We start from the raw sequence: 13,570 nt of genomic DNA, 5'->3' as shown, positions 1-13,570 counted from the left end.
CACGAACTATTCGTCGACGGCTATTAAGCTCGAATCTACCTGGGAGAGTTGCTCGCAGGGTTCCTCTATTGCGAAAATCAAATATTCGGATGAGGCTTAATTTTGCTCAAACTCACAAGGCCTGGTGTGGTTTAGAGGGAGAGCGTAAATGGAGGAACATTCTCTGGAGTGATGAGATGAAAATAAATTTGTTTGGGAATGACTCAAATTTACATGTCCGAAGACCTAAAGGTAAAGAGTTAGATCCTAGATATACAAAGAAGACGGTTAAGCACGGAGGAGGCAGCATAATGGTTTGGGGCTGCTTTTCGTGGCAAGGCGTTGGTCCGATTCATCGAATTAACGGCATCATGGATAGATTCCTGTATAAGGATATATTGAGTAGTGTTATGCTACCATATGCCGACGACAACATGCCTCTGAAATGGAAATTTCAACAGGATAACGATCCTAAACACTGCTCCCGAGTAGTTAAGGGTTGATTGCATGAAAATAGAATTGACGTTATTGAGTGGCCAAGTCAGTCTCCAGATCTCAATCCGATTGAGAACCTTTGGGGACACCTTAAAAGGAGACTTTCCAAAACTAGATGCTCCAATAAGAACCAATTATGGGAAAATATTCGGGAGGAATGGTACAACATTCCTGTGGAAATGTGCAGAAAGTTAATATCCTCTATGCCCCAAAGAATCAGCAAAGTCATTGCGAATAAAGGCGGATATACAGGGTATTAACCATACTTATCTAAATATATTCTAAATATTCTACAATATTTGAAAATTTTTCATTTTTTTTTTTAATTTGCTGGGCACACCTATTAATCTGGCCAGCAAAATTTGGAGTTTTTTGTGAAGTATGCCAAAATTATGCTAAAAATTATTATTTTTTAAACTTGTTTTTTGTTGTTGTTATTCTATGATGTGTCTATTTTTAAATATAAGTTGAATTTTTTAGTTACATGAAAAAATATAGACGTTATTCCCATTTAAAAAAAAAAAAAATTTCACACCTATTAATTTGACCATGAGTGTATATATACATATATATAATTATTATGAAATATTTTATTCAAATTTCAACCGAAAAAATTTTATCGGGATACACTTACATATATGTATGTTTATTAAATGCTTTACAATATATTGGCTAGTGGACTATAAAAACTTGAAATGAAATACGCATGTCGAAATTACTGATTAAGTCATAAAGGCTCATTTGACAGTCACTCTACAATTCAAACAATACAAAATTGACAAACTACTGAATCGCCAGACAATTATTATCCCATCTCATACATACATACACATATGTATGCAAATGTATGTGCTCCCTCAAAGGCCAATCAACGGTAAATTTTGGGCATTACAATTTGCTCAGGCAGCAAGAGTTACGCACGCAGGCCACAAATGCTCACACATGTTTCCAGAGACTGCAAGTGTGTGTGTGCTTGCCCGTCGCGAAATCATATTCTTTATGCGTATCAACGCTTTCATACCCTTCCGACGAATATACATCTAAACGCTACATTTTGTTTGCATGAGCCTTACAAACGCTTTTATGATTTAGGTATACCCTTCGTTCAAAAGGAAAAAGCTGGGATCGTCGCGAACAAAAATTTCAATTTTTGTGCGCCGCTGAGAGTGATGATTTCAGCGACCATAGAGAGCGAGAGAGAGGAACTGAGAGAGAGAGACTAGGACAAATGGCACATAGATGTGCTTCATACATAATCACGACCATTTCGTCTGAGCGCTCACAGCGCACTATTTTTGTCGTCCAATATTTTCACTGCTCGAACCTCCAGCGACCGAGCCGAGCAAATACGAAGTAAAGTGGTCGACCAACTTAACATTTTCTGCTGTAGAAAAATTTGTTCTACATGTCTAGTCTATGTGTTCTCTGGTCAGTGTAGCAGCAAAGTCACAAATTTACTGTTATAATTTCTCAATTCGAGGCAAGTTATTTCTAACGCTCTGAAAAAATGAATTTCTATATTGAATAAAATCAAATGTTTGCTTTTAAGCTCGATATACAGACAATTTATTCGAAGAACTACTGTTGTTTAACATAATCACAATGCTGTCATGATGATGAACCGAGCAATATGCTCAGGGATGGAAAGAAACCAACTATACTGTAATAATAAATCAACATTTTAACTGACTTTCATTTATGGCAATAATTTCTGTACTTCATAAAATGATTTCGCTTATTTTCTTATTATTTCTTTAATATATATATATATATATATTTTTTTTTATTATTATTAATTGGCAGCACATGTGTTATTGAATTTATGTAAATAGGGTTTTTTGAAGGGACTCCCTCTACTATTTTGTTGTTATTTCTGTTCAGTTGGGCCAAATTGCTTACAAACCAGCTGCAGTTCCCTATAAATGTGTTATTTTTTGTTTATTTTAATTGAAGTGAACGAATTTTAAGTATACCATAGATAGTTAGGCGTCTAGCAACGCAAAAACCTCGATTTATGATGGGTTCCAGAGATAAATCAAAGTTTAAAAATTTTCTTAAGAACACAAAATCACCAGGTAAAAATGATCAAAATAAATGCAACAATTGCTTTGATAAGGATGTTGTATTTTGGCAGGAAACTCTGGTGAGCGAACATTGCGACCAGAGTTTGAGCTCGAGCTGAAACCAGAGCAGCCCATTGCACAGCGCTGCAAAATGCTAAAAGAATTGGGTGATTTGCATTTGCAGAACATTAATTTGGATGAAGTAAGGCAAATGGCTTCGCTAGCCGGCAAGTTGTATAAACCAATAAATATTGATGTTGTTTCGCTTGCAGACCTCCATAACCAATTTGTGGCAACTAACCAACGATCTCATCGTGCCCAACAAGCCGGCAGAAACACGCCAAATCACCTTGAGCTTCTATAAGCGTCTAATTTTCACGCAATACAAAAACCTGACGATAATGCGTGAAAAGTTTTTCCTTGTGATACAGAATCATGAGGCGCACGAGGATCTCCCGCATCTCCTGGAGCTGCTCGATACCCTCACAGAAAACGGCAAAGATATTACCAATTTCGAAGAGAAGGTGAAATGGGTCCCCATGGAACTTCAATTCTCAAATATATATTTGACTTGTCTGCTTGCAGATTGGTAAATTTATGCTGCATTGGATACCAGCTATCACAGATGCCGATTTATTGCGTCCCTATCTACAGATGATGATTAATCTCATTAAGTTCAATGCAGCCCACCTGGACAAAGATGTGCTCGTTGGAATAGTGCAGTGGGTGACATTGCAAATATGACTTATCTGAACTGACTGATTGCATCTGTGTTTCAGAAATGCCTGCGAGCTGAGCTGCACGGTGCCCAACGATGACATTGGACTACAATGCCTGACCGTCTTGGAGATGGTCATCGGCTATACCATTTTCCCCAGCGAGCCGTTGCATCTGTGCATCGTCACACTGTGCCGCACAGTGAACAGCAATCACTATTGCCAGGCTTCGTATAAGGTATGTCAGACTATTAGTTTACTTTATTTGGGGCAGACAAGTATAACACGGATTGAATATAATTTTTAATGTAACAAAAACTTTGATGACAACTTGTTGTTGCTAATTTCCTCAGGCTTGGCCTTGTGAGCGCTCAATTGATCAGCCTGCTTGCTGCTGTTGACTTTCTGCACGTCCTTGCTGACTCTCTGAGTTGTAGTTGGCGTCGCTTGCGTGCTAGTTGTTGCTGTAAAGCACTGGGAGTCTGTATCAGCTGTGCAGTAACGGGAGACCACATCGAATTTCTGACCCATGGGGCAGCTCAATTCAATGGCCTGGCTGCCAATGCAGACGTAGTATCGGCTGCAGTCCTCCGAGTGCGGCACCAGCCGACTGCCTTCTTTTTGGCACTCTTTCAAGGGCAGCTCGACCAGCTGAAAAGCTGGCTGGCATTCGCCTTTCATATCCAGCAGGCAACTGTTAACGCTAGCGTCATAATAATAATTTTGAGGACACTGCTGCACCTTGGCCTGCCCGCCGACACAAGTATAATAGCTTCGGCAGTCGTTCGAGTTGGCTAGCATTGAGTGCTCTGGCAGTATGCAGCTGCACTGATGAGCTGGCGTTACGTTTACCGGCAGACAGGCTTTGCGGCTGGCATCGAAGTAGAAGCCATAGGAGCACTTCATAACTGAGAGTTCGCCCTGGCTCGAGCAACGTTTGAAGTGCGTACAATCGCCCTCCAAGCGCTGAACGCCCGTCGTATTGCAGCGGGTGGAGCACGAGCCTCTTACACAGCGTTGCTCCTGGCTGTTGAAATGATATTCCGGCGGACATTGAAATTCCTGGTAGCTCTTGTCCTTCATGCCCGTGCACACATAGAACCTATCGCAATGCTGCTTATTCGGCATAATAGTCCATGTTGAGGCACTGCCGCAGAGCCCTTCAATATCGCTTTCAGAGTCGCCTCTGATTTTCGCCAGCCGCAGCAATAGCACAATGAACGCTTGCAGCTGATCTGGAAGACCAGGAATATCTTGATTGCAAAATCAAAGATTATTGATGTAACCAAAACTTACAGTTCTTCATGATTTTTTACTTTTGTCCAGGGAATTGTGTGGAATGCTTCACACTTTTGATATCGGCTCCACTTTTATGGCACTAAATGCTGGCTGGCTATGAATTTATCAGCTCATTTCCGATGCCAGATTGGGGGGTTACAATTTGTTTGCTTATGGTAATGAAATTCTAGTTGATAGTCAGCCGAAGAATGTTCTTTTACACCTTATCTGATCCCTGTTCAGGTGTTTACAGTTTCTTATCGACCGCGAATTGGGTTGATAATTAACCAGCTAAACATCAACTCCGAAATGAGTATCGTTATCTACATATGTCGACTCTATGATTCACCAACAATCGAAAATGCATTGCTTTTTCATTCATACAATTGTATAACAAACATTTCTCAGATACACCCGTTGCATCAGGCGTGATAGCAAGCCACTAGATCCTTGGGCATGCAGCGCATTTGATCGAAGCCATATATGGAGACCTTGAAGCAGGCAGCTCGTGTGGCATATTCAATGGCATCGCGCATTGACATCTTGTCTCCCTGCATGGCATAGATGAACGCGCCCACGAAGGTCTCCTCCTCGCCAATGGCATCGACGATCTTTTGCGGCTTGTGGGGGCCCACTTTGAAGTACCTGCCGTCGGGCATTAGGCAACTGGAGCCCTCTTCATAGTTGTCATATATTATAATCGGCTGGTGAGATGTTATCTTTCTGCACGTAACTGGATCCAGCTCTGGTATGTCCTCAGTTATGTATGGGCTCTTCTTTGGCTGCATACTCTGCCAGCGCTTGCGTGCCACATCCATCACGTCGCGCACTGCCCACACGGTCTCTCGGCCATTCATGTAGCCGTTGTCCACCTTAAGCTGTTTGCGGATGAGCACATAGTCGGCCAAGGCGGCCATGAGACAACTGTGGGGCTTCATGTCGGCCAGGTCCACCGACAGCACAATGTAAGCGTCGGGACTGCGATCATTATATGCCCGCACTGCGCGCACCATGCGGATGGTCTCTCCGGTGTTGCGCGACTCGAAGTGTATCCAGCAGTATTGGCGGTAGTCAACGGCGCCCACGAATTGCTGATAGGTGAGCTCGTGTGAATGATTGGTGTACTCCACGGTCGTCTGCTGAACCTGGCCGCGCACTGCGACGATGATGCGATGCGGCGGCTGTTGGTTGGTGCGCGGGCAATTGGAAATCTCGATGCCCATGGCCTGGAAGCTGTTCATTAGGTTCTCGAAGGCGGGCACCTTGGTCAGCTGGCCGAGAAACTCGCAGGCGGAGCCCAAACGCCGCAGGACGCAGCATGTATTCGGAGCATAGCCGCCAAGGCGCCAGAAGCCCTCATCGGTGCGCTCGATGATGCCGGGCTTTGGTTGCTCGTTGCATATGTTGATGACATCCAAGGTACAGCGACCCACTATGAGCACTCGGCGCGGCGGCGGCGGAGGCGGTGGCGGCTCCTCTCTTGGCAGATATCGCACCTTCTTCACAGTTATGAACTCCTTAACAATCTGTTTTTTCATATTTTTGGAATTTTATGAATGTAATTTTTAAGTCTCGTGCCAAATGATAAATGAGCCTCCAAAGGAATTTGATTACAAATTAAATTTTTAATTTTGATTTGTATTTTTTAGATCATGAAGAACTTGCTGGGCACTCAGCTGGGCTATCACTCCATGAAGATAATGTGCAACATACTCAACGACAAGGGACAGTATGAGGATGCCCAGCTGTTGCGAGGCGCCGTATTTCATCTCAACATGAACATTTTCGGCTCGAACGTCATTTTTCAGGTCTCATCGATGATTTACGCCACCAACGTATTAATGGGCTTTCGAAATGTAACTTGCTCGAGCCAAGAGTCTGTCATTATCCATGTATATAAACTGATTTACTATTGTAGGCTCTGGATAGCAATGAGGTGATCGTGACCTATGAGGTAATACTCAGTGTGCGCATGGTGATCAACAAATACAGACACGAACTCTCCGAGATAATATGGGATCTGATCTGCGACATTATGTCGGCGATTGTCGACAACATCGAGGAGTATGGTGCGTATTGCGAGATCAGCGCTCATCGATCTCCAATTGTCAATTTTGTTTAATATATCTTATTTTGCAGAGCGCTCGGGCGTTAACAAGGATCGATTGCACCACTTACAAATCAATTTCCACGAGAACATCGACTGCATTGAGAAACTGTTGAAAAACGATCGCACACAAATACTTTGCAATGTGGATCGCATTTACGATCTGATCGAACGGGTCGCTGATCGGCGACCTGAGGCCTCTGTCCTAAACCTAATCGACTATCGAACGCAACGGGTGTCCGCAACGCGACCCGAGTGGCTTACGTGCTTGTCCCAGTTTGTGCATCGCTATTACCGCATGTCTAACGTGAATGTGCGCAAGAAGATCATCCATTCGCTCGAGCAGATTATGAACCAGAATCGATACAGCTATGAGGAGGAGATACTCGATCGGGTGGTTGTGCCACAGCTGGCGCAGATCTACCAGGAGCCGAGCGTACAAGTGCGCGAGGCAGTGGCTTCTGCTCTCTCTAACTTTGCGATTCATTGTGATACGAAGCGTTGCCTGGAGCTGTTGGACATATTGGAGGCGCTCATCAATCGCCCCTTCGAACAGATGCGTCAAGTTGCGGCTGAGGCCGGCCCAGCGGAGGCGGGCAGCAGCATTGTCATAAAAGCTAAGACGGAGATCGAGGATATATCCGCTGCTGTCGATGGGCTTGTTAAGGTGTTTACCATTAAGCTGCATCGCCAGCCGGCCACACATGCCATTAAGATATTTAATATATTGATGGATCATCTAGAGCTGCACTACGATCGGCCAAAGGTCTTCGAGCAGGCAAGCAGTGTGCGGCATGAGGTAAAATGATTTCAAATTGTATATATTTATTCTATATATGCTAATCCAGCACGCAATGCCTTGCAGATATTCGAATGGCTGCTCAAGATTCGCGCGAATGCCTCCTATCACATTGGATATCCTAAAAACGGCACGGAAGCCTTAAAGTTTAGCCACTATTTGGGCATCGAGCTGCCACTGTCAGCGCAAGCACCAACGCAAACAGCATCAGTTTCTATGCGACGCGCCTGTAATCTGATTGTCCGCTGTCTAGAGCACGAGTCCAATCTCAAAGTGTTTGAGTTGGTTATAACGAAGCTGCCCACAGTGCTGCAGAATAAGGCCCTTCTGCAAGGCAGCGACATAGAGAAGCTAGCCAACGCATTGCTCAAAATCAACTCGGTTACCAACAACAAGTTCAAATTATCCGCCAACGAATTCCACCGCCTTGTGGTGCCGGCAATCGCATCGCTAGTTATCTATCACGAGTGCCTACTGCCACCGCAGCAAAACAGCATCATTACATCCCTCTACCTCCTCATACCGGCAGGCATTGCCGATGTCTGCATCAATACAATGGCCATTCTCATCTTGGAGATGCCCGACGCCCTGATGCGTAAGCTGCCAGATATTTTGTGGCAAATAAGCAAATTGTCCGACAGAACTGCGGTGGCCCTGCCAGTTCTGGAATTTCTATCCCGTGAGTGGTTTATGCTAAGCTATGATAAAGCAATGCGTGCTCATTGTAATTCATTAACTCATTTTTGTTGACAGTTTTGACCCATCTGCCGAACCATCTGGTCTCCAACTTTACGCTCATGCAAAATATGTATGTGTTTGCCATATCGCTGCCATACACAAAGCCTCATCGATACGACCACTATACCGTATTATTGGCTCACCATGTGATAGCGGGCTGGTTTCTGAAGATCAAGCTGGAGCAGCGCAAGAATTGCGTAAGCTATATCAGATCGGTAAGCCAATATTCACATCATTATCATAATCCATATACCTAATTGTTATTTTCTTGTTTCGTAGTCCATGCAGTCGAATGCCAAGATGCTTCACGATGACATAGCCAACATTAACTCGTTGCACGTGAATGAAGATTCCTCCAGTCGTAAGCGCAGCACGAGTCTTACGGAACGCGGCAGTAGGAATAGCGCAATGACCCGCAATGATGCAGGTATGCGTCCGACGATGGACAATACGCTGCGTAACTTTCATGCGGACTTGGTTGAGACGTGTTTTGATTTTCTGGAGCGTCATACATTCTCGCCGTGCCCCTCCCTACCCAAGCGGTAAATATGATTGAAATGCTCGAGAATCTATTAGTTGTGCAATCTCCGTAACTACAGCTTGCCGGCTATTGACTATTTGCTAAAAGATGGCGTCTCCCAAACATGGCTGGTGGGTCATAATTTGATCACAATTACCACATCAGGCTGTCCATCGGGACCGACACGCAACGGCCTCTGCGAGCGTTGCGCGCAAATGGGTAAGGCGCCCAGCATTAGTCTGAACTCGAAGGGTCTCAGTGATGCAGTGCAGCCGCCTTCGTCGCCGGAGCGCGAACGGCGCTACACAAAAATGACCTTTCAGCATAGCAGCGTGAATGAGAGCGCCGGCAGCACGGAGCACACTTCGTCATCATCTACATCGAATTCGGAGGCAACCGCACATCCGCATCGGCAGATATCGAACAGTTCAACGATCTCGTTAGACACGTACTCGCGACGCGGGTCCAATCCAGAGGCTTCTGGGGGCCTAGTTGAGGGCTCTCACACAGGTAGCAATACTTCGCTTTTGGGCAATTCGCTCTCGTTGTCAACGGCTAGCGTTGGTCCTTCCACGCGACCGGGTCCAGCAGTGCAGCAACCGGTTTGCGTGCGTGCCTGCACCAGCTGGGCCGAAATCTTCATAAGACGTCCTACGGGCAATGTCTCATGGATAACTCGCATTGAGAATCCCATTGCCAACGACTGTTTTGGTCAGGATTTGCCCTTCAATAGCGTCGTTTCACTGTTCCTGCCCACTGCCTTTGGCGGCGTTTTTGGGCCAGACAACCCAATGCAGGAGCTAGTGCAGCAGCAACGGCAGGAGCAACAGCAACAGCAAACGCAACACCAAACTCAGGCAGCACAAGAGGCCGATCTCGAGATGGAGCAAGAACTACAACCAGTACCAGGACCTGAACCAGAACCAGAGCCTGTACCAGAACCTGTACCAGTACCAGTACCTGTACTAAAACAAGTACCAGAACCCGCACCAGAAGCAGAATCAGAACTTGCACCAGCGACAGTGGCGCAAAACGCCGAAATTCGCAGCCGAATGGTGGCTAAGGCGCGGGCACTGTATCGCCAGGAGGAGGTCTACTCCGTGAGCAGTGCCGGCGGCGGAGGCAACGGCGGCACAGCTGCCATTGATATTCCACGCCTGGCCGCCTGCGTCAAGAGGGGCAAAGATGCAGTACTCAGTGGCAGCGTCAGCGATGGTGAAGCCGACGATGATGCTTTGGCATTTGGTGATGGCCAGAGTCGAGTACGAAATCCGGTGCGGCGGGTCAACTCTAGTCCAGAAATGACCTCTAGCTGGCGCCAGGCATTCCTGGCCTCAAAACCAGCACCCCTTTCCCAAGAGCGAGATGCCGTCAAGGCGGCCTTCGAAGAACACCAGCTGCCGTCGAAGAAGAAGAGCGTACAGTACAGCACCAAAGACATGCGGGTCAGCTGCGAAGCTATACCCGAGGAGATAGCTGGTTCAACGCCGCCTCAGGCTGCCCAAGTTGTGAAGGGTCCATTGCAACCAGGAGCTGGCACATTGCCGCCCAAGCAACACTCAGCCGACGATGTTAACAGCCAGGCGTCAGAGGGCGGAGCTCAGCCGGGCACGGTGCAGACCTCTGCGTCAGCATCCTCTCTGAAGCAGGGTGCTGTGGGTAAGCCACCCTTATCACCGGGTCAAGTGCAGACAGCTATTACACCCAAACAGTCGCCCACTCCAGCTGGCCCCGGTCTCGGTCTAGCCAAGTCCAATAGCAGCGGCTATAGCAGTAAAAATTGCGGCCCCGATTATAATAATGGCGGTGGTGACGTAATGCGCGGTCGCTCTAAAACGATTTCGACAGTGCGGGAGGTGAACAACGGTAAAGCGCGATCCCCGTCACCCGAAGCTTTCAGAAGCTTTGGTGCCACCAAGCCGCCGATCAGCGCCAAGCTGTGCATGAATCCCAGCTTTGTTTTCCTGCAGCTTTACGGCACTGGTGAGCAGGCGGTGACGGAGACACCGCTTAAAGTGGGGCCGGATCAGCCTACCGTATTGAGACTGCTCGATCTTGTACCACCTTTTGAGACGCATAAGATCGGAGTTTTGTATGTTGGCCCAAATCAGTGTAACAATGCTGTAGAAATTTTGCGTAACTCCCATGGCAGCACCCGTTACGTTGAATTTGTGCGCAACATTGGAACATTGGTTAGCCTCAAGGACGCCGAGCAGAATAACCTGTTTATTCATCTGGACAAAAGTGGGGCAGATGGAAAATTCGCTTACATCTGGAAGGATGATATAATGCAGGTTTGTTTCCTATACACATTTTGTTAAATAAATATGCCAACTAATTCCTCCCGGCTTTCCCGCTTAGGTTACTTTTCATGTGGCTACTCTTATGCCTACAAATCTGCAGGACGATCCCAACTGCACGGAGAAGAAAAAGCATATTGGCAATGACTATGTCAAGATCATTTACAACGAAAGTGGAGAGAAATATGACAGGAATACGATATCAGTATGTTTTTTTTTTCCAATAATAGCATTGTACAATCTGATGAGCGATCTCTTACAGGGCCAGTTTAACCACGCCTGTGTAATTGTGGAGCCGCTGGAGCTAAATTCGAATCGTATCTATGTGGACGCACGCGAAGAGATGACTAATTACGTTTGCCATCCAAAGGAGCGAATAGTCTCCGATCGCAGTGCTCCCTTGCTAGCCCGACAGATGGCGCTGCACGCAAATGTGAGTGATATTTGACTTAGATCCTCTCCAAGAAATAACTTGATGTTTTAGCACTAGTATTTTGGGTTTTCTCCATTTCATCTATATATGTATGCATATATTATTATATTATATTATATTCACAATACTAGTGCTAGTTAGGCGATAATTCCAGAAATAATACAAACATCAAATTATTTTCTTACAGTTGGCCTCACTGGTCTATGAAAATATGGCGAAAAAAAGTCTGTATGCATCCAACTGGATTGAGAGATTGCGGAAAATCAACCGTTTGCGTGATAAGGTAATAGATCTTTACAAATGAACATGTACCCTTTCTAATTAGCAACTTTTTGTAATCTTCAGCTAATTGATAAAAGAATTGAGCAAAGCAAGAAAGATAAAAATGGCAGCGCATCCAGCGGCATCGGCAACGCCTCCTCATCGGCAGGGACCACAGATTCAGATGACAAAGGAGCATGTTTCACCAAATATACATAGGCACTGGGCTGTATACTCATCTGTGGTGTGCCTGTGGAAACTGTCGTAGTCTAATGGCGATTTTAATGAAGATTCTTGGAATTCTGAAATGACGGCTTTAGAGGAGCTTCGCTTATATGTTTGTTTCCTTTCTTCCGACATATGTATATCATTATTCATATATTTGAGAACTATATTTTATTTCTGTTTACATATAATTAATATATAACCATGTTCAATCCGTTGTAAACTTGTCATCTTTCTGTAGTCCCGCAATGTGATCGTATCCGAAATCCGTAATCTTGTGACCCGCCACGCGATTAGCGAAGCCTACAGCATCCGACAGGCTGCTCTGCATTACGTAGGTGGCGTATATGAAGCCAGCCATAAAGCTGTCACCGGCACCAAGGGTATCCACGATACGATCAGGCTTGAGGGCGGCTACATTGGTGAACTCATTGACAGCTGTATCCAGACATGCAGCACCTGTGCTGCCCCAAGGACAAATTATGCTAGGACATGTGGGTTCTACGCTGCTGGCAAGAGCATAGCATGTTTCCCGGGGACTCTTCCAGCCCTGCTGCTTGGCCAGCTCGCTGGAAAACACAACGTAGTTACATAGCCCGCAAAGTGGTAGGTTCTTCTCAAACATTGTCTCAAAATCTAAGGAGATACGAATGCTGGAGCCATGAATTCGATTGTGCTCTCGCACGGCTTTTATCATTTTGATTGTTTCGTGCGCATGACGTGCCTCGAAGTGAACCCAACCGTAGCGATCAAGATCTATTTTCATAAAGTCCTCATACGTTATATACGGATAGTTTTTATTGCAATGCACAATGGTTCGCGAGCCGGTCTCCTTGACAATTATCACTGAGGAGAACGGCGGATCTTTCTCCGTCTTGGGACAGTGCTGTGTGCCGATGCCACGCCGATCCAAATCATCCAACAGCACCCGGAAGCCGTTCGATTTACTGAGCATACCAAAAAACTCGACATTCGCGCCCAGCAATCGAAGCACGGTGCTAACGTTAGAGGCATTCCCTCCACGCTGCCAATACCCGTCGAGGCATCGTCGATCCGTGTCCTCCGTGGGGAAACTATCGTTGATTGTCACAAAGTCAATTACGGTGCAGCCCACACAGAGCACGGGCTTCGCTGTGGTCATTGCCAGACTCTTAAAATACATACATATGCATGCCTATATTCACTTTAACTGACGACCGAACAACTGGTCTGTTCTATAGATCTGTTGATCTGTTCTATAGATTTCAATTGAATTTTGTTAAAACAATCTAATCAACTTTTCTCGCACACATGGAAATGCGTGTATATACATATGTATATGAATGTATGGATGTATGGATGTAGAAGTAAACTTTTGTTTTGTTTCTTATCGCGATTCAGCGTCTTTAATTAAGAGTATATAAAACATGAATGTATAATTTCAATTACTGCGCTTAATAAATATAAAACCCAAATATATGGATAAATAAATATAAGCTTCAATTTTGTACAAGTATATTTATTAAATTTCGTATGTAAAATAAATGCGTTAAAAGTCGATTGTAAGTCGATGACATTGCGATCAAATTGAAATCGATTACCAAGTCGCTGGTCAGTAAGTATGCAACTGAGCTCGGACTTAGAAATACCCTGTACCTGCATAGTCTCTCTGTTGAT

The 13,570-nt window shown here is 45.3% G+C and overlaps 4 protein-coding genes across 6 annotated transcripts; 1 reads left to right on the top strand and 3 right to left on the bottom strand.

Annotated features, from left to right (window-relative positions):
• The first annotated feature begins 1,830 nt into the window (after positions 1 to 1,830).
• On the top strand, positions 1,831 to 12,137 carry gig (TSC complex subunit tuberin). Of its 3 annotated transcripts, none has more exons than XM_089467764.1 (18): positions 1,831 to 1,954; positions 2,036 to 2,136; positions 2,428 to 2,549; positions 2,609 to 2,739; positions 2,810 to 3,061; positions 3,123 to 3,259; positions 3,317 to 3,491; positions 6,181 to 6,387; positions 6,450 to 6,600; positions 6,671 to 7,437; positions 7,504 to 8,116; positions 8,191 to 8,390; positions 8,455 to 8,717; positions 8,775 to 10,989; positions 11,057 to 11,200; positions 11,258 to 11,428; positions 11,616 to 11,711; positions 11,774 to 12,137. In XM_089467764.1, exons 3-18 carry the CDS (start codon positions 2,489 to 2,491, stop codon positions 11,906 to 11,908), a joined length of 5,718 nt encoding a protein of 1,905 aa, XP_089323890.1. In that variant the 5' UTR covers positions 1,831 to 1,954; positions 2,036 to 2,136; positions 2,428 to 2,488; the 3' UTR covers positions 11,909 to 12,137. The 3 variants fall into 3 exon arrangements, with proteins under 3 accessions (XP_089323890.1, XP_089323889.1, XP_089323888.1); XM_089467763.1 differs by having other exon boundaries at positions 1,848 to 1,954; positions 2,024 to 2,136; XM_089467762.1 differs by having other exon boundaries at positions 1,902 to 2,136.
• On the bottom strand, positions 3,488 to 4,755 carry obst-J (obstructor-J). The gene is made up of 2 exons (XM_089467777.1): positions 4,550 to 4,755; positions 3,488 to 4,488 (listed from the first exon to the last, which is right to left on the bottom strand). Exons 1-2 carry the CDS (start codon positions 4,557 to 4,559, stop codon positions 3,557 to 3,559), a joined length of 942 nt encoding a protein of 313 aa, XP_089323903.1. The 5' UTR covers positions 4,560 to 4,755; the 3' UTR covers positions 3,488 to 3,556.
• LOC108613124 (ketohexokinase) lies at positions 4,894 to 6,157 on the bottom strand. Its single transcript, XM_018006375.2, has one exon. The coding sequence runs from the start codon at positions 6,067 to 6,069 to the stop codon at positions 4,954 to 4,956; it is 1,116 nt and encodes a 371-aa protein (XP_017861864.1). The 5' UTR covers positions 6,070 to 6,157; the 3' UTR covers positions 4,894 to 4,953.
• Positions 12,049 to 13,497, bottom strand: LOC108613130 (ketohexokinase). Its single transcript, XM_018006385.2, has one exon. The coding sequence runs from the start codon at positions 13,074 to 13,076 to the stop codon at positions 12,123 to 12,125; it is 954 nt and encodes a 317-aa protein (XP_017861874.1). The 5' UTR covers positions 13,077 to 13,497; the 3' UTR covers positions 12,049 to 12,122.
• Between the last annotated feature and the right edge of the window lie 73 nt (positions 13,498 to 13,570).

The sequence above is a fragment of the Drosophila arizonae genome, chromosome 4 (assembly GCF_054131065.1).
Source record: "Drosophila arizonae isolate 15081-1271.41 chromosome 4, UAZ_ARI_1.0, whole genome shotgun sequence".
NCBI classification, from domain to species: Eukaryota; Metazoa; Arthropoda; class Insecta; order Diptera; family Drosophilidae; genus Drosophila; species Drosophila arizonae.
The sequence above is the reverse complement of the archived record's forward strand: the minus strand, read 5'-3'. Positions and strand labels throughout refer to the sequence as shown.